Genomic DNA, 17,902 nt, shown 5'->3' on the forward strand with positions numbered 1-17,902 from the left:
TTGTGCCAAATTTGTGGCTTATTTGACAGAACTCTAAACAAGTTTCTACAAATTACTGGTCTTGCTACGCCCTCGCTGATTGGCTGCCGCGCCGCTCCTCCCCCTCCCTACATTACCAATAAAGTAGCCAATTAATCACGTTTGCTTGCGACTCGCCTCGTTAAATAACAGCGGCCCTTAAGTTCCTCGGTGAAGACATGGATGAAGACTTAAATCAACCTTTTGGTAAAACCGATTTTAATTGCACATATCTGGGTTTTCAGCTAGCTACAGTGCTCGTGAATTGGCAAGCTTGCCGTTTCTTTTTTCGAAGAGTCTTTTCATTTGACCATTTATGACTTGCAACACCTCTTAAATACAAAACAACACAATAGAAATTGATTTAAAAGGCATTTTACAACAGCTGCAGCTCACAAATAGCTAATGAACACTTGAGCTGTGCTCAATGGAAAAACTTCTTCAAACTCCAATTGGCTTCGAATTCTCAAACTGCTGCACTCTTTCTGCTGATGTGACGTTAAACGCGAGTTATCTCAGAGTTTCAACCAAAAGTTGTGTAGTTCTGCATCTGCTCAGAAGAAGCCTCCATCCAGCATGCCGCCCAGACACCCGGAGTTTCTCAGAGGAAGTCTAAAAACCAAATGAAAACCATGCGTGAAAAAGTCAAGTGTTCAATTTCATTTAGCGATTAGAAAGTCCAAATCCAGCAAAGTTAAAGTTTACGATTGCTATCATGGCCAAGCTCGAGTCCAGGGCCCCGGGATAGACTTCTTGAAGATGCCAAAAGTGTCTAATTAACCTCAGCGACCTCGTATTTCGAGTCGAAGGGGAGCACTTTGTGCTAGTTAGCCGGCCGAGCTAATAATTAACAGTGGGCCGGACACATGGGACACTCAATGAACTCAATGACTAATGAAGTCCCTCCCGTTACTTGAATTGCTTTCCGTCTGATATATTTAGAATCATTTAATCAACTTTTTGTCAACATAAAGTCCATGAAAAGTTCTCGTTACTTAATACAACTGCTTTGCTCCACTGTTAATTAGGCCGAAAGAAACGTCGTGTGACATCCAGTAATCCCTCGTTTATCGCGGATAATTGGTTCCAAGACCACTCACAATATGTGAAAAACCGTGTAGTGTCACCCTCTCATTTTTAACATACATACATTTTTTGTGTATCAAGAAATGTATGTTAATCCCTATAAGTGCACATGTTATTAGAACATTAATAGTTTCAAACATGTAAATACTATATTAATGTATGAATGACATCCAGAAATTAATTATAAATAATATAAATATGATTCTGTGGGGGGGGGGTGCGTGTCGTATGTAAATGTAGCTAAAGTGTACATACTGTAAATGTTTTTAGAACTCTTATTAATGTTTTTATAACAAGGTACAATTGTCCATACTGTAAATGTTTTTAGAACTCTTTCATTATAACAGTTTTGTATAACAAGATACAATACTGTAAATATGTTTTTAGACCTTTTTTTCTAAGGCAAGTTTATTTGTATAGCACTTTTCAGCAATAAGGCAATCCAAAGTGCTTCACACAAAACATGAAAGGCATCAAAGAAAAAGAGTTAAAAGCATCAAGGCACACAAAACACATTAAAGATCAGTAAAAATCCAAATAAAACAGGAACGAAGTTACAGTGCAGTGTAAATTAAAGTAAGATCAGCAATAGGCAGCAGCTAACAGAGAGGTACCAATAACAAGGTAACAACATACTGCAATTGTGTGGGCACTCCCTGGCTTCTGCTGGTGTGAGGGCAAGTTTTGTGTTATAATTCCTCAATTTAGAACTTATTTTTAATTTATATATTTCTGATTTTTATTAATTTTTGGGTGGAAAAAATCCACAATGTACTGAACCCGCGAAAAATGAACCGTGGTTTTCCGAGGGATTACTGTATATTAATTCTCTGGTTCTTTTATATCAAACAATTTGTTTTAGGTTTATTTACCTGACATGTTTCGGCGGATTCTTCCGAGAATTAATTGAAAAAGAAAAAACAAGATGAACCTAGTACAAGGATTACTGTATATTTTGAGAACTCAAGCAGGATTTTTGATGGTGATGATGCTCGGTGGGCTGGAGGTGCTTCCCGCCTCACATGTTTCTTCCAGGCTGTCAGAGTGTCCTCTGCAAGGAGCTGCAAACTAAAGGTTGTCAGGAGAGGACAAAAACAAGCCAGGAAAGAGAAGAAAAAGCCAGGGATGAGCAAGATAGGGAGGAGAGGGAGGAAGCTAGTCAAGGAGCGCCGCAGGAAGACCAGGATCGCAAAAAAGTCACTCAGGCAGACCACGAGAGTCCTGAGCACAAGACCACTTCCACCCCAATGAAGAACGGAAAAAGACAGGAGGACGCGGTGGAGGACAAAGCCCAAGCGGGGAACTCAACTCTGAAAGAGCCCCCCGTTGGACTCGGGCCGACCTGTGACCTGACCGAGCCGCTCTACCTCGGCTGCGGTGGGTCGGCTCTGTACGAAGCCGGACCAGTGGTGCAGTTGTCTAAGAACCAAGTCCTCGTCCGACCCGCCGCAACTAAGAGGCCGCCTACCCCCTCTTTACCCCAAACTGCGGCCCAGCACGGCCTGGAGCCACTTGAGGTGAGCCGCCGTTAAGACGTGTTCCAATTAAGCCCAGCTCAAAGTACAGGAGTCCAAAAATCCAGATTGAGTCAGTAACATGAAATTTGATAGGCACGCTTGTCAAGGGTACACCCACTCAAAATCTTTAGAGGAATTGAGCAGAACATTTCGATTCCCTTGTCTGTCTATTTGTATCAGATCACGCAGGTGTGCGCCACCCGACGCTCCTTCCGCTACGCCGCTCGGGTTCGAGGCCGGGCCCCCTACTTCCCAGAGCTTCGCGGGATGGAGAGCGTGGAAGGCTGCCCGGTTCCGCCGCCGCCGCCACCACCGCCGCCTAAGAAGAAGACAAGGACGCTTTACAGCAGCTGTGAGAGCCGCATTGTTCCTTCCTGATTGGCCATTGGTAGGTGTCGTCTGACGCTTGCTGACGCGCGTGTGTGCAGGTCAGTTGAAGCACTTGGAGGCCTTCTTCCAGGAGGACCACTACCCCGACGCGGAAAAGAGGAACGGTATCGCCGCATCGGTCGGCGTCACACCTCAGAGGATTATGGTGTGCCTGCTCGCCCCTCCCTTGCTGTGTTCCAAGCGTCCGTAGAATCATTGCGAGCCCGTAGGGACGGAGCAATTGCTTCTTGTCGCATCTGATCGCGTCCAGTCCAAGTCTTTTCCATTCCTCTCTTGCCTGCCACTCTTGTCCTTCCAGTCGTGCACGTCTCTAGTGATCATGTCTGGGCCTGTCCTGTCTGGTTCCGACTTTTTCCGTCCTTTTCACGTCCAGTACCGTAAGTCTTCTCGTGACAAGTAAAAAGAAATAAAATTTCATTTTCTGTATGTTGGTTCTCTCCCATGCTTTTGTGTCAGGTTTGGTTCCAGAACCGCCGAGCCAAATGGCGCAAAGCAGGACGTTTGCAGTCCAATCAAGTGGAAGGGCAACACGGCAGGGCCAGTTGGAGCCCTGCCCACCTCCTTGCCGTGCCCAACATGGCAACCACCGCCAGCAGGTGAGCAGGCCCGGGCTGACCTTTTCCTCGACTGAGACCACGCTCAGACAGATGATCCCTCGCCCGCTTTTCAGCGAGGTGCCGTCTGCGCCTGTGTTCTCCGTCGGCGCCACGATGCCAACGCTGGAGACTACGGCGCCGGCTTTCTCCACACACGGCGGGCCCTCCTTCAGCCAGCTGCTGGCGACCAGTCCAGGTAGATTAACCCAAGCCACTCCCAGTTTTGCTTTGGGGCTGTCCACTAATGTTTGCTGCCACTGATGCATATAAATGATGGTGGAGGTGTGCTAACCAGCCGCCAACGGCTTTCATGGCTCTGTTGTTTCATCTCCAAGGTCAGTCCAGAATGAGAGAGCAGCCCGACTTGCGCCCCTGCTCCATGCACAGCCCTCCCCCACTGAGGCGAGCTAGTTTCCCCCTCCCCCACCTCGCTGCCGCAGCCAACTTCAACCTGGAAACCCCCCCACCGCCACGGCCTCTGTTTGTGGACGACGGAGCCGCCTTGGGCCACCCTCTGCAGACAGACAGCAGGTCAGCGCAATGCACGCACACACACAGGCATGCACCCACCTGCACGCACTGGACACCTTACTAAGTAAGCACAAAGGGAGAACATTAGAATTTGCTGTCTGTTGTTTTCAGTTGTCTGTTGAACTTGGCCGACTATCTTGCGCCGAGCCATCAAAGTAGCGCTCAGCTGCCCTTCCAGCTGCAGACCTCGTACCCGCCCGGACATACGACCTCTGCGTCCCTGCCCACCCAAATGGCCTTCCTCACCCCTTCCCCCTACCTCACCCCCAACACGGACACCATGGCCACTTCCTACTTCACATTTGGCAGCGCGGCAAGCGCCAACTACGTGCAGTCGCAGGGCGGCGGACCGATCCTGCTCCAGCCCACCGGCCACTGTGAGTTTCATTTGGTTTATCCTCAATGCCGTTCGCCTAGGCACAAGTTCCTTTTCTTGTTTTTAGGAACTCTGAAAAGTGCAGTTTTGTGCATGCTAGATTGGTGATGTTGCTGCTTTATGATCATCTGAAGCGCTTTGTCATCATCTTGTGGCATCGCTGTGTAACTGCAAAACTCTTTAGTGGATGTTCATCATTCACAGCTTTCTGAACGCAGGGATAAAAGGAACAGAATTTTGGGGGGCAAAAGTCAACCTCAGCATTTTCCGTGTTTGCGTGCAGGTGGCATGACGTCCTACCAGCCGTACCCCTGGGCTAATATGTACGCCCAGCCTAGCGTTCGCCAGATCGCTCCCAATTATGCGTCCGGATTTGCTGCCGCTCGGGACCTCCAGGTGCCGCCGTCGTCCTCCTCCGGCGGCGTGCCGCCATGCTTCTCGCGTCCGTACACGCGCGGCGGCACCACTGCCCTCCCGCCCGTGTCCACCCTGCAGCCGTCCCGCCTCAGGGCAGAGGGCGCGATGGCAACGAGGGGGGCGGCGGCGGTGGCACCTCTGCTCCCCTCGCAGGCCAGCCCTGGCTCCCTTCACAGCCCTCTGGCGCCTTCTTCTGTCAAGATTGAGTACGACAGCCTGCGAGTAATTCACAGCCAGTTCCAGCAAGAGTTGTCCCCCATTCCCTTTTGAGCCTGTTTGTGTAATAATATATTTGTGTTTGTTTGAGCTGCAAGCTCGCAAGCTTGCAATAAATGTGTTTCTTGTTCTCCTGAGAGTTGTTTCGATTGAGACCTGGTTCGATGGGCCAGGCCCAGTGGGAGTTTCCTCAAAAGCATAATTTGTCTCCGCTAGAGAGCGCTGTTTCTTTCCGCTGTGAATCGTGCTTGACCGGTACAGCTGTCTGGCAAACCATAGTCGACATTTGCTTTTTAAAGCCATTAGAAAGTAAACATAACACAATATTGCAATCATGCTCTATTATTTGGAGTCATAATGTCATCATTGCAGCCTAGAAATTCCAGAAATAATACTGCGATGAATACAATAAATAACGGTTGTGAATATTAAAGGTTAAAGCTCGATGGGCCGGATTAACGAACGAATGGGGCCTTATGTGATAGGCAGGCCGTACTTTGCCTACCGCTGCTTGTTGAAGTCGTATGATATTTAGTACGCGCACAAAGCCTCCCCAATACTCGATGCACGGGGCCTCGGCCAGGAGGCAGGCCCTCCTCCTTTTCCCTCTGTACTTCCTCTGCTGTGAACAGAGAGAGTATAGAATACAGGTAGAGGGCTTGAGTAAAATATGTGTGAGTGCGTGCATGTGCGTGTGCACGGGATGCTGGATTCTACCCCAATTCTGTTAAACCAACATTTACAGAGATTTGAAAGAAAGGCAAACTTGTTTCAATGTTTCTGTTTGTGGCCAGATCTTTGCAGCATCACCACGCACGCACGTGCATCCAAACGCACACACAGCAGTTGTCCAGCATGGAACAAAGCTGGCAGTTCCTACGGTTTACGTTCCAAAGATACAACTAGACGCAGTGTCGGAAGGTGGCAATTAAAGGTAGAACAGATGCGCATCTATGCAAGGAAACACAGAGTGCAGATTATAGCGGGTATTTTTGAAAAAAAAAAAAAAAAATTCCGTGAGCCAGTAATACAGTTTGCTTTCTGGTTGCTGGCAGCGCACCGTTCGTTATGTTTGATGTTCTCTGTCAAAATGTACAGCCATAAAATGGTGACTTACAGGAATATTATCTAATAATATTTTGGGGTTTTCCTCTTTTCGGTAAGTGGGTTCAAAGCTAGACCCCATCCGTGTTAAAAAGAGACTTTTGAAATCAGCACTTCTCACTTGTGTTAAATATATATTTAACACCAGGATTGAAACATTGAATGACAATAGATGATAGCTACTGCAATTGACGGACCTATTTAGCAATTACTCCAACAAAACAAACTTGAAATCAGTAATCCTTGGTTTTTGAAAGATTCACTGAAAATGATTCAAAAGGGAAATCAAAAGTTTCAAGTAAATCCTTTTCCAAATTTCCCAAAGGGGTCTCTCAAGGTACGGTTAATCCAGTGCTTCTCAAATAGTGGGGCGCGCCCCCCTTGGGGGGCGCGGTGCTATTCCTGGGGGGGCGCGTGTGACCCTGGGGAACAGGCTTTTGGCAGTACTAGAATAATGTGTAATTGCGCGTTTACTACAGCAGGGGGCAGTGGCGCTCTCATTGTTACTTCTGTCACGTTTGCGACAGTGCAACATTTTACGACTTACAAGACAAGTTAGGATAGTCACGGTGGGGAGGGGGGGCGCGAATAGTTTTCTTCTTGCTAGGGGGGGGCGTAACAGAAAATAATTGAGAAGCACTGGGTTAATCCAAAATTTGATTAATTTCAAGACTCGTTGGATGGATCCTCGTGTGTGTGTGTGTGTGCGTGTTACATAACCGCCGCACTGGATGTGTGTGAATCTGTGTATTGATGTATACATTGGTAGGGAAACATATGTGTTGTGTCTCCCTGAGATGACACGTTTTCCAGGAACCGAGCTCAAGGCGCACTGCATCCTGGTCGCGCACACACGCACGTCTATATGCATGTACCCTAATGTTTATTTTGCCGTATGTTCACTTGAATAGGAAAAATGTTGGACCCCTTACTCTTGAGTCTCCCTCCTCCGTTTTGCATCCTGAATTGCGGCTTGTGTGTGTGTGCGTGTACGTGCGCGCTTGTGCGAATGTGTAAAAGGAGGCTCGAGGAATGCGTGCTCGGCCGGCAGGGTGGGGTGGGACATTGGTGGTAAAAAGAGGGCCCTCTGTTGCATGTGTATGTGGCCCCCATTGATGTGTGTGTATATGTACTGTATATGTGAATGTATTGATGAAAGTATGTTTTTTTTCTTCTCGTGTTTACGTCTTCGGGGTTCCCGGCGGAGGCCACTCGGCCGCCACCGCAGCGACGACTTCGCAACTTTGCTCTAAACACGTTTTAGGAGGTTAGTACGTACTTGCAGTTTTTTTTTCCTCCATGTGTTTTTGCCAGCACAAGACTTCCTAAACACGCTTAGTGGAATTGACTTAAGTTTATGAGGTACAAAACAAATTGTGCTAACAGTCAATATTGTATAATTCCATCAATGAAACAACCCAAGTTGTTCTTACATTTAAAATGCTAGTTTGCGTAACATTGCATTTGCTAACATTAGCTGATTTTCCCACAATCCCTTTGGCGCAATTCTTAAAAGTAACAAAATTACGATTCAAAACAGTACATAACAAAAGTCACGATGTAAGAGAATAATTCAGCATGGAGCATAATGTCCAATTAAGCCTACATACACTAGGCACAATAGCATGAGAAAAAAAAAGTCTGAATGCTGCAAAACTATTCCGTTTTTTTCATGCGTTGTATGAAGTCATTATGAAATGACATTATTATCCAAATGGAATTTGATTTGTAAGTCAATAATGAAAGAAAACAGTCACGTTACAATTATGAAGTCTAATTTTTTTAATGAATGTTAATATTATTAATAAACATTGGTGTCTTTTTTCTTTGCTTTTGCAGTAAAAAATGAAAAACAAGTGGGCAAAGGAAAGACCCCTGGGGGATGCCATGCCACGTAAAAGTCCTTTTAAGACTTTTGAAATCAAACTTAATTTGCAAGTGTTCACAGACCAATTTCTAAGTCAAAGCACCACTGGAACCTTTTAAACACATACACGCATGCTCCTACATGTACACAGTAAGTGCTCTGTGTGTGCGTCGATCCCCCGCCACTTCCTTTGAATGTGTTTTGGGAGAAAAGAGGAATTCATGTTGGTGTTTATTTGGCTCCATCCGAGCACCCTTACTCCAGCTGCCCCTGTATCCCCTGACACACACACACACCATACCTGTCCATCCTAGGTGTGTTTGCCTTTCCCTGACCACCATTTTAGGTCCTCCCAGGGCAGGTATTTCCCTCTGTCAGGCACAAACATGGCTAACTAAAAGAGGGCGTGTGTGTGTGTTGTGTGTGTGTGTGTGTGCGCAGGGGCGGGAAGCTGAGTACGCATGAAGCACTTGCATTGATAACCTGCAGCTCTGAGTCCCTGAGTCTCACTCTGACTGTGGCGAGGAACTCCCAGGGTGCGTGCGTCCGTCCGTCTGTCTTGACTCAAACGTCCTGTTGCCTTCGCTTGCCGCCATGACGCCGCCACCGCCGCTGCTCCTGGCGCTGATGCTGGCGCTGACGGGCGCGCAGGCCACCGTGGACCTCCGCACGGCCGCCGCGATGGGTGAGTAATGTTAGCTGTGATGGATGGAGCTCATTTTGTGTCAAGATAAGAGGACAAATTGTGAGTTGTTCAAAAGAGATGTTTTTTAAATTTCATATTGACAAGAAAAGAAATCTTTGTTTCTTGAGATGAAATGGGTGCATGTTTGCGCCGCATGCATGCGATGGAGTGCAAATCTACGACTCCTCCGGTCTTGTGCAACTGTGTGGCCTAAGGTCGGTTTTGTGGCCTCCACGTTGGAGGAAGGGAGGGACAGAGGTGAAGGGCCAGAAGGGAGATCGGTGATGGTTCAACTGAGGATTCGCTTGCCTGTCAAATCGATTGACATCACCGTTTAGCATTTGGTTCTTATTTTCTCATTTATTTAATTTCAATTTTTATTGTTGCCGCATCGTCCCCCCCCCAAAAAATTATTTATTTTTATAATATTTTATAATAATTTGATTCATATTATAATTTGGAATTATTTGTATTAATTATTAATTATTAAATTATTGTAATAATTAACATTATTGTAGTTATTGCTTTTTTTAAAGTTATTATTTGGTTTTATTTAACCTTTATTTACCAAGGCAAACAATTAAGAACAAGTTCTTACTTACAACTGCGGCCTGACACTGCCGACCTTGGACCTCTGTCCAGCCAGCCATTATAATTATTATTTATTCTTTTTTACGCCCAACCTTTTTGCATTCATGATGTATTTTTCCTGATGTCTTGCAGCGGCGGGGCTTTGCAAGACGCGCCCCACCGACCTGGTGTTCATCGTGGACAGCAGCCGCAGCGTGCGCCCCTCTGAGTTCGAGCAGGTCAAAGTCTTCCTGGCCAAGGTCATCGAGGGCCTGGACGTGGGGCCCAACGCCACCCGAGTGGGCGTGGTCAACTACGCCAGCCGTGTCAAGAACGAGGCACGTAGACGCGCTACGCCTTGAGGGTTCATTTTGAAAAATAGATCTCTAACATGGCCCGGATGTGCTTCAGGTGTCACTGAAGACGCACCGCACCAAGGCGGCGCTGATCAAAGCGGTGACCAAAGTGGAGCCACTGTCCACGGGCACCATGACGGGCCTGGCCATCCAGTTTGCCCTCAACGTGGCCTTCAGCGAGAACGAGGGTGCTCGCGCCAAGTCCCCTGACATCAGCAAGGTTGCGCGCACGCAAACACCTTGTCGCCCTCAGTGTGGCCGTCTCCCCAAATGACCTCGGTGGCCGTTCCCGCAGGTGGCCATCATCGTGACGGACGGCCGCCCCCAGGACAACGTGAAAGACGTGGCCCAGCGCGCACGCGACGCCGGCATCGAGATCTTCGCCATCGGCGTGGGCCGCGTGGATATGAGCACGCTGAAACAGATGGCCAGTGAGCCGCTGGACGAGCACGTGGACTACGTGGAGAGCTACAGCGTCATCGAGAAACTCACCAAGAAGTTCCAGGAGGCTTTCTGTGGTAAGAAGAAACAGAAGCAGGTCGGTAGCCACAAAGGAAGGAAGCTTAGCTACCAGGTAGGTACAGTCGGTAGTAGGGCTGAAAGGTTTGGAAAAAATCATGCACTTGCTTTTTCTCCTCCAATATAGCTCCATGGAATCATTGCGATTATTTATTGGCCCTGCTACCGACATAGTTCTACACTTAGCTGCTTCATACGTTACCTTTCCCCTTCCCTCATGAGGCCCGCCCCCCACTCCATGTTGCTGTATGTCAAGAGTTGTGTAGTTGTTGACTTCCTTTCCCGTTTTAAGGATTCACTGCATGCAAACAAAAGCTCACAGTGGATCATTAAAAGCCCAGCGACTGACATAGACGTTATTTTTCTCTCCTAACATCCCCTTCTGTGCGCTTGGGTGTGTGCGTACCAACGGCACACGCAAACACACACAGTGTCGGACCTGTGCGCCACCGGGGACCACGACTGCCACCAGGTATGCGTCAGCTCGCCCGGCTCCTACAAGTGCGCCTGCAAAGAAGGTTTTACCCTGATGGACGATGGCCGCAGCTGCAGTGGTGAGCGCATTTGGAAAACAACGTCGCCCCCCACCCCCTCCTTTACGCTGGAACTTCTCCAAAATAAATGCTTCCCGCGCGAGACTGATGCGGGCATGCATGTGTGGCAGCGTGCAGCAACTCGGCGACGGACGTGGTCTTCCTGATCGACGGTTCCAAGAGCGTGCGTCCTGAGAACTTTGAACTGGTCAAGAAGTGGATCAACCAGATCGTGGACAAGCTGGACGTGTCAGACAGCAAAGCGCACGTCGGCCTTGTGCAGTACTCCAGCCTGGTCCGGCAGGTAAAGACTCCCATTGGATTTTTTTTTTCCATTGTAATAAATAAATTTAAAAAATGCCATTGTCACTCTGCCGCCCTCAGGAGTTCCCGCTTGGGCGCCACAACAACAAGAAAGACCTGAAGGAGGCAGTGAAAAAGATGGCCTACATGGAGAGGGGAACCATGACCGGCCAGGCTTTGCGTTACCTGACGGACAAGAGCTTCAGCGTGGGCCACGGCGCCCGGCCCGGCGTCTCCAAGGTGGGTATCGTCTTCACTGATGGACGCAGCCAGGACTACATCGGCGACGCCGCCAAGAAGGCCAAGGAGATGGGTAAGCCCTTCCTCCAAAATGGATTCCCAGGCAGTCAACACATTGATTCTTTTCCCCAAAAATGGTGCTTCAAATCCAGATTGAGTGTATTTCAACGTTGATGTTTCTCCGTGCGGCAGGCTTCAAGATGTATGCGGTGGGCGTGGGCAACGCGGTGGAGGATGAGCTGAAGGAGATCGCCTCAGAGCCCAAGGGCGAGCACTACTTCTACACGGCTGACTTCAAGGCCATGACGCAGATCGCCAAGAAGCTGCAGATTAACATCTGTCAAGGTTGGAAGATCGGCATTGCATCGCATAACGTCATTGCAACTCGTTTTTCAATTCCCTCTCCCGACAGAGGAGGACCCGTGCGAGTGTGACTCCCTGGTGAAATTCCAGAAGAAAGTAGAAGAAGCCCTCCAGGCACTAACAAAGAAAAATATCCTTTATCGTAAGAGTTGAGTCACAATGTCAGCCATTTTGCTACCCAGTGGCCATTTTAGGCCCTTTAGTGCTACCAAATTAGAATCTGGACAGAGCACTAAATTGCCAAACAATTTACTTTTCATCAATGTGTGGAGGCCAAAGTCAACGAACTCCACAAGGTCAGATCTTGTCAAAACTTGTGTGTGATAAAGGTCCCACATTAAAAAAGTAGCCTTCATTATTATGTCACGGCTGCTGTTGTTGATCTTAACGAGTGTCTCACTAGAGAATATGTCCAAGAGGATCGCTCTGCTGGAGAACAAAATCGTCTGAGGACTCGCATCACGCCATCCTTCAAAAAGCCGCAGACCACCTCTCACTCTTCCTCCACCACCCTCAGCCTCCTGGGACACAAAAAGCATCGGTTGCCATGGAGACTGTGCCTTTGTTAATACAAGTCTTCCCTCATAGGGAAACACTGATAGTACCCCCTAAAAAAAAGTGTCGCCTTCAATCAATCATTTTTTTGTCTGTCCTATTCCTCACCCCTTCTCTTCTTGTATATAAAATACAAGAAAATGAATATAAAGATTTGTACAATAATAAGGGTACAACCATGGTGTTTATTTTCCTAAATAAAGGTGATGCAGGAAGTACATCTAAGGTTTGATCACGATTATTTACACTGATCACACACGATACACTCGATTTCACACCACGTGGTCTACCAGGACCTCAGGGACCTTCAGGGCAGAAGTTTATTTATTGTAGTCATTTTAATCTTTTCACCCATTTTCCATATTTTTTCACTACAATTTATTAACACATTTGCAAGTATATGTTTAAGAAATGTTGAATACATTGGGGTTTTAATAGCTCGTTTCTTGTAACTTTTAAAAACATAAAAACTATTTAGCAGGTACGCTGTTTAATTACCGAAAGGTTCCGCTTACGTCATGATGACGCTGCCGGCGAGGGCTAGAAAGCGACAGCTGAGTGAAAGCGTCGAAACTAGCAAAAGCTCTCCTCCGGCTCGTTTTTGTTTTTTATTCATCGTCGCTCCGTCTTCAAACCACAAAGCAAGCCGGACTGCCACCTCGTTTCACTTGGGAGCGTTTTGTCGCCGTGTCTCGTTTATATAAACTACTTTTTAGACTGTAGCATCTTTTCCTTCGTTAGGCTAGCTTAGCTTATTTTAGTTTAGCCGAGCTGGACTGTCTTCAATTTTGCGCCGGGGATGCGCGGAGGAATATCGGTCTCACACGAACGTTGTCCACTGCCACCGCATCAGCGTTAATCATTAACGGAACCGGGGGTTGCGCAGTACGCTCACTAAGCCTGGGGCGTCGGACAACCTCCGGCACCGACTTTTCGAGATAAACAACGTAACAGTTAGCGCGGAGCTCACGGCGGAGGGTCAGCCGATCAGCTCCTTCGACTGCAAGCAGACAGCCCAAATGGCCAGCGACCCCGAAACCGGCTTCGCCAGCCCCGCCAACGGAAACTGCGCACCGGGCCCAGGTTCCGACCCCGAAAACGGAGGCGGGCCCACCACGAAGACCCTGGCGCGGTTGTGCAGCAGGGACGAGGAGGAGCGGGCGGCGGCGCTGGAGCAACTCAGCCAAGGAGTTCTGGTGTGTTTGGGTCTGGACCCTCCCGGTTCGACTCGGCTGGGCAAGGAGACGCTTCTGCATCTCCTGCGGCTGGCCCGGTCCTGTCCGTTGCGGGAGGTGCGTGTCAGGGCTATCGAGCTGCTGAGGGCCGCCCAGGTAAGCCTGGGCTAAAAGTGGACCACTGTGATCCTATTTTATTCTCATCTGACAATATGAACAGTTTTTGGATTAGATTGAGGAAAGAAAATAAATTTTATGGAACAGTGCACACAAACTGTCAAATGTCAACTTTATGGGACATGCTGCATCCTTGCTTACCTCGAACCCCATGACCTCAAAGTACCGCTCACATCTTAGTTTGCTTCAGCGCTGGCCTCAACATTAGATTGCAACTTCAATTTTGGACCAGCAGTGAAATCTTCTAATTCAAGCTGAGTTACAGAAAGAGCCTAACATTTGCATGCCGTGAAATTACAGTAAGAGCACAACATTTGCATGCTGTGGAGTGAAAGCGGATCATTTTGACATCCCCTTTTAACAATTAATGGACAGGCCAACCTGCAAATGAAAACACCGAAGCCGTAGAAGTTTAGATTTGGATTATTTGTTGACAAGACCCCAGTTGCAGTAACTTTAGCACATTGATCAATGAAGTCTGATAACTAGTTTCAACAGACATGCCCACAGGAGGTGATGCAAGACTCCTCTGAGGTGAGAACACAAACAAGCAGCCCGAGCCACGCCCCCTTTTGGTCATGGCGCGCTTACTTCCTGGTTTAGCCACACCTCCTTTTGGTCACGGCTTGCCCTCTTGCAGCTCCCTTTTCTCGCACATTCACTCCCCCACCGACTTACTCGATTCATAGCAAACAAGCAGCAGTTTTTCCTCAAAATGCTCCGAGCAAAATCAGCAAAGAAGGATTTTTGTTTACAGGACATGTCGGTGAGTTTAGTTTCTGTTCATGTTTCCTTTAGACAATGTTTGAGACCAAAGAAAACAACCTTAGATGTTAGTTTAGTCCAAAGTGTCTGTTTTTAGATGGGAAATACTTTGGATTGAAATGTACAGTTTGATTGTGTTCTCTTATTGTCTTTTGAGTTGGTGATCTGTTTATTTCTTTTTTGTGAGCAAATGAAGTCAATATTAGGAGTCTGATGAAACAACAAGCCCCTTGGTGGAGATAAGCATCAGTTTAGACCACGTTTGTCTGACAAAAGCACTTTTCCACAAACAAGTCAATAGAGCCGTACAGACTCCAGCGCACGTCGTTTAAATTGGAGACTTTTGCCTGACTCATTTGACGTGTTGACAGTTTTGCAATGATGTGTCGCCTTGATCTCGTCACGTCAGCTTTTTTCCCATTTTTCAACTCGCAACTTTTTGTCCTCTTCCTTGCCAGGAGCAAGGAGTGAAAGTTCCTCGCGCCCTGGCCTCGGGTCCCAGCGCCTTTATTCCTGCCAAACAGGCGAGTGGTCTCCATTCTTAATCGCACGCAATCGATCGGATTGAGCTCCAGCCTAAAAAGCAGCTGCGTCTTTTTTTTTTCTTTTTTTTTAAGATTTGCGATTCAAACAGCAGAACTATAAGTGAATTTGACTTCCCGTTTTGAATTGATGTGATGGCGAGCGATGCCAGAAAAGGCATAATTGGCTCGGTACCTAAAAACACATATCATGGTTTAATGCAAATGTATTGTGCTTAAGTAAATGACACTCGGGTAGGGATTCTTTAGTGAGCCACGAGAGTAGGGGTGTCAAACAATTTTTTTTCGCCGGCCGCTTTGTAGTCATAGCTTCTTTTGGAGGGCCATTATGACTGTCAACCTAAATAAATGTATGAGCACCTCATATTATAAACAGTAAAAGCTACCAAACAAACTGACAAATAATTCGTTTTCAAATCAGACGAGTAAGAACTGGTCAAATAAAAATAAAAGATATTAAAAGTGAAGACAATTTGCAATTCTAGTAATGACGCACGGGCCACATAAAATGATGTGGCGGGCTGTATCTGGCCCCTGGGCCTTGAGTTTGACACCTGTGCACTAGAGAAAGCCTGCAGACTGGTCTTCAACATTTAACCACTGCTTTTAGATCTTGAAAGATGGTCCGGACCAGGACATCCTGATCGAGTCGTTCCTGTCTCTGGGCCGCGTGGACCACGTCACCATGGTGATGGCGCTACACCCCGCCTACCTTAGCTGCTTCCTGAGGACCCAGCACGCCTTGCTGGAGATGGACGGACCCCTGCCTCGCCACTGGAGACACTACATCGCCATCATGGTGAGACATGCTAAAAGGTAGGAAGGTAATACCGAGGTGGCCTAAATCCAGCTTTTTGTGGTGCTGCCCAGGCCGCCGCCCGCCACCACTGCTCCTACGTGGTGCAGCAGCACAGCGCCAGCTTCCTGGAGGCCGGCGGAGACGAGAGCTGGCTGAGTGGACTGGAGCGTGCCCCCGCCAAACTGAGAGGCCTGAACGCCCTCAACAAGCTCCTTGCTCACAGACCCTGGCTCATCACGCAGCTGCATATCCAGGTCTGCCTTGGATTTTTGTTGTTTACTTGAATGATTCTTTTGCAAATGCGTCCATCCACAGGAGCTGGTTTATCCCGGTGCCGAGCTGCGCTGGTCTCTGGCCGAGCTCATCCATGCCGTCATCCTGATGGCACACGCCCACGCGCTCTGCTCCTTCGTGTGGGGCTGCGGCCTCAATCCCGAGCCGGAGCATGCAGGCGGCCACACCTTCCGGCCGCCGTCGCCCGGGCACCCCACCCGCAGCCCCGCAAACGAGGACGGTCGGCAGGAGGTAAGAACCAACCCGTTGCCGTACTATAGCAGAACTGAATTGGAACACGGTTGTCGGCGCGTAGCTGGCGGACGGTGCCGTGGAAGTGGAGGTCCTGATGAAGAGGATGGTGGAGCTGCAGGAGCAGCAGGAGGAAGAATGCACGCAGGAGGAGATGGTTACACGCTTTGAGAGGGAGCGGAGCGAGAGTATCCCTACCGGTGCGTCCTTAGATGAAACCAAGAAGTGGGTCGAGCATGAGACTCCGTATGCAACATTGCTCGTATTAAACTTGTGATTTCATCGTAGCTTTAGTGCGAGGGGCTCCGCCCGAGAGTCTCCTTCACCTCATGGAGGACCCGGATTTCAGATACGAGGACTTTGCGCCCAGAGGGGAGCAGGCTCCGCCCACCATGAGAGCCCAGGTCGTGGCTTCCTCGATTCTTGATGACCTCACCTGTCCTTTGTCACTTGACGTTGCCTTTTGGGTGAATGCAGGACTACTCGTGGGAGGACCACGGCTACTCACTGGTCAACAGGCTGCTGCCGGACATGGGCCAGCTGCTGGATGAGAAGTTCCAGGTAGCGCTCCCCAATTTTCCGCAGGCACCTCGTAGTCTAAACTGCTAGGAACAAAATTCGTCACACGCTTCAGGGTTTGGTTTTTGTGATGGAGTTGTTTTTCTTTTGAGGTGGTGAGCAACCTTACCTACCACAGGATGGCCATGCACGAGGGCGTGGACACGCACACGCTTCGCAAAGCTCTGTGGAACTACATCCACTGTCTCTACGGGATACGGTCAGCGCAGCTTCTTGTTCTCCATCGCTCGCCGGCCGGCAACATACATCCATAAACGAACCGCTGTGTCCGTGTCTGGCAGCTATGACGACTACGACTACGGCGGCGTCAACGTGCTGCTGGAGCGCTCCTTGAAGGCGTTTGTCAAGACCATGGCCTGCCACCCCGAGCAGACCACCGCACACATCTACCATGCCTTCTGGAGGCACTTCCGCCACTCAGAGAAGGTACAACACGCATTGTCATGTTGTGTTACGAGTTGAAACGTTCTGTTGCTATCATCTGTCATTTTGTGTTTGCCAGGTGCATGCCAACCTGATTGTTTTGGAGGCTCGCATGCAGGCGGCGCTGCTGTACACGCTGCGAGCCATCACTCACTACATGAGATGACCACCACCACAACCTTTGCGGAAGCTGAGCCAGCTGTACGTTTTTTTTTTTCTCTTCTCCTTAAACCCAAATGTTCCAGTGTTAAAGCATGTTGACGCGGCATGTGCCAATTCAGAATTCTCACGTTTCTTTTGCACCTAAAGTATCGACGTCGCTACGTTCATGTTGCTGATCTTTTTTTTTTTTTTTTAATGGCGGCACGATGACTACTTCATACTCACTCCTTAAGTGTACTCTGAGGGCTGAGCATAGGAAAATGACCAAAAAGCTTGTATTTTTCTATTCAATAAAGTAACTTGACACCAACCAAAGCGGTTGCTGTGGCTTTTCAATATATTCATTCCCACATGATACATGCGATGCACACAACCACCACAAGGGAGAGACAAAGTCCAAAGGAAGCTTTGTCACGCCTCACGCGGGAGTCACGTTCCCCTTTCTCAAGTTTGCAACTCTGAATCCGCTCCCAAGCATGCTGTTGTTGTGACTTCACCAGCCCCAGTAGCCCA

General features: G+C 48.4%; 3 protein-coding genes and 1 long non-coding RNA gene across 8 annotated transcripts; 3 read left to right on the top strand and 1 right to left on the bottom strand.

The window, feature by feature from the left end:
* The first annotated feature begins 197 nt into the window (after positions 1 to 197).
* Positions 198 to 5,233, top strand: LOC133144968 (homeobox protein Mix.1-like). Its single transcript, XM_061268019.1, has 9 exons — positions 198 to 225; positions 2,140 to 2,621; positions 2,802 to 2,973; positions 3,050 to 3,156; positions 3,468 to 3,607; positions 3,682 to 3,803; positions 3,943 to 4,138; positions 4,250 to 4,515; positions 4,798 to 5,233. The coding sequence occupies exons 1-9, from the start codon at positions 198 to 200 to the stop codon at positions 5,199 to 5,201; spliced, it is 1,917 nt and encodes a 638-aa protein (XP_061124003.1). The 3' UTR covers positions 5,202 to 5,233.
* A 3,345-nt stretch (positions 5,234 to 8,578) lies between these two features.
* On the top strand, positions 8,579 to 12,467 carry matn1 (matrilin 1). Of its 2 annotated transcripts, XM_061267257.1 has the most exons (10): positions 8,580 to 8,803; positions 9,527 to 9,711; positions 9,785 to 9,949; positions 10,025 to 10,247; positions 10,680 to 10,802; positions 10,913 to 11,085; positions 11,166 to 11,397; positions 11,517 to 11,669; positions 11,737 to 11,817; positions 12,088 to 12,467. In XM_061267257.1, the coding sequence occupies exons 1-10, from the start codon at positions 8,713 to 8,715 to the stop codon at positions 12,135 to 12,137; spliced, it is 1,476 nt and encodes a 491-aa protein (XP_061123241.1). In that variant the 5' UTR covers positions 8,580 to 8,712; the 3' UTR covers positions 12,138 to 12,467. The 2 variants fall into 2 exon arrangements, with proteins under 2 accessions (XP_061123242.1, XP_061123241.1); XM_061267258.1 differs by lacking the exon at positions 10,680 to 10,802 and having other exon boundaries at positions 8,579 to 8,803.
* LOC133144524 (uncharacterized) lies at positions 11,806 to 14,098 on the bottom strand. The gene is made up of 2 exons (XR_009710718.1): positions 13,736 to 14,098; positions 11,806 to 12,208 (listed from the first exon to the last, which is right to left on the bottom strand). It is a non-coding gene; the product is annotated as an uncharacterized LOC133144524 (long non-coding RNA).
* sesn2 (sestrin 2) lies at positions 12,747 to 17,704 on the top strand. Of its 4 annotated transcripts, none has more exons than XM_061267235.1 (11): positions 12,748 to 13,573; positions 14,818 to 14,883; positions 15,512 to 15,700; positions 15,772 to 15,954; positions 16,016 to 16,225; positions 16,290 to 16,425; positions 16,514 to 16,629; positions 16,703 to 16,786; positions 16,897 to 17,003; positions 17,086 to 17,230; positions 17,307 to 17,704. In XM_061267235.1, exons 1-11 carry the CDS (start codon positions 13,262 to 13,264, stop codon positions 17,391 to 17,393), a joined length of 1,635 nt encoding a protein of 544 aa, XP_061123219.1. In that variant the 5' UTR covers positions 12,748 to 13,261; the 3' UTR covers positions 17,394 to 17,704. The 4 variants fall into 4 exon arrangements, 3 of the variants coding, with proteins under 3 accessions (XP_061123220.1, XP_061123219.1, XP_061123221.1); XM_061267237.1 differs by lacking the exon at positions 12,748 to 13,573 and adding an exon at positions 14,231 to 14,360; XR_009710713.1 differs by lacking the exon at positions 17,307 to 17,704 and having other exon boundaries at positions 12,747 to 13,573; positions 16,290 to 16,450; positions 17,086 to 17,119.
* Positions 17,705 to 17,902: the final 198 nt, after the last annotated feature.

Source organism: Syngnathus typhle, linkage group LG20, assembly GCF_033458585.1.
Source record: "Syngnathus typhle isolate RoL2023-S1 ecotype Sweden linkage group LG20, RoL_Styp_1.0, whole genome shotgun sequence".
Taxonomy (NCBI): Eukaryota; Metazoa; Chordata; class Actinopteri; order Syngnathiformes; family Syngnathidae; genus Syngnathus; species Syngnathus typhle.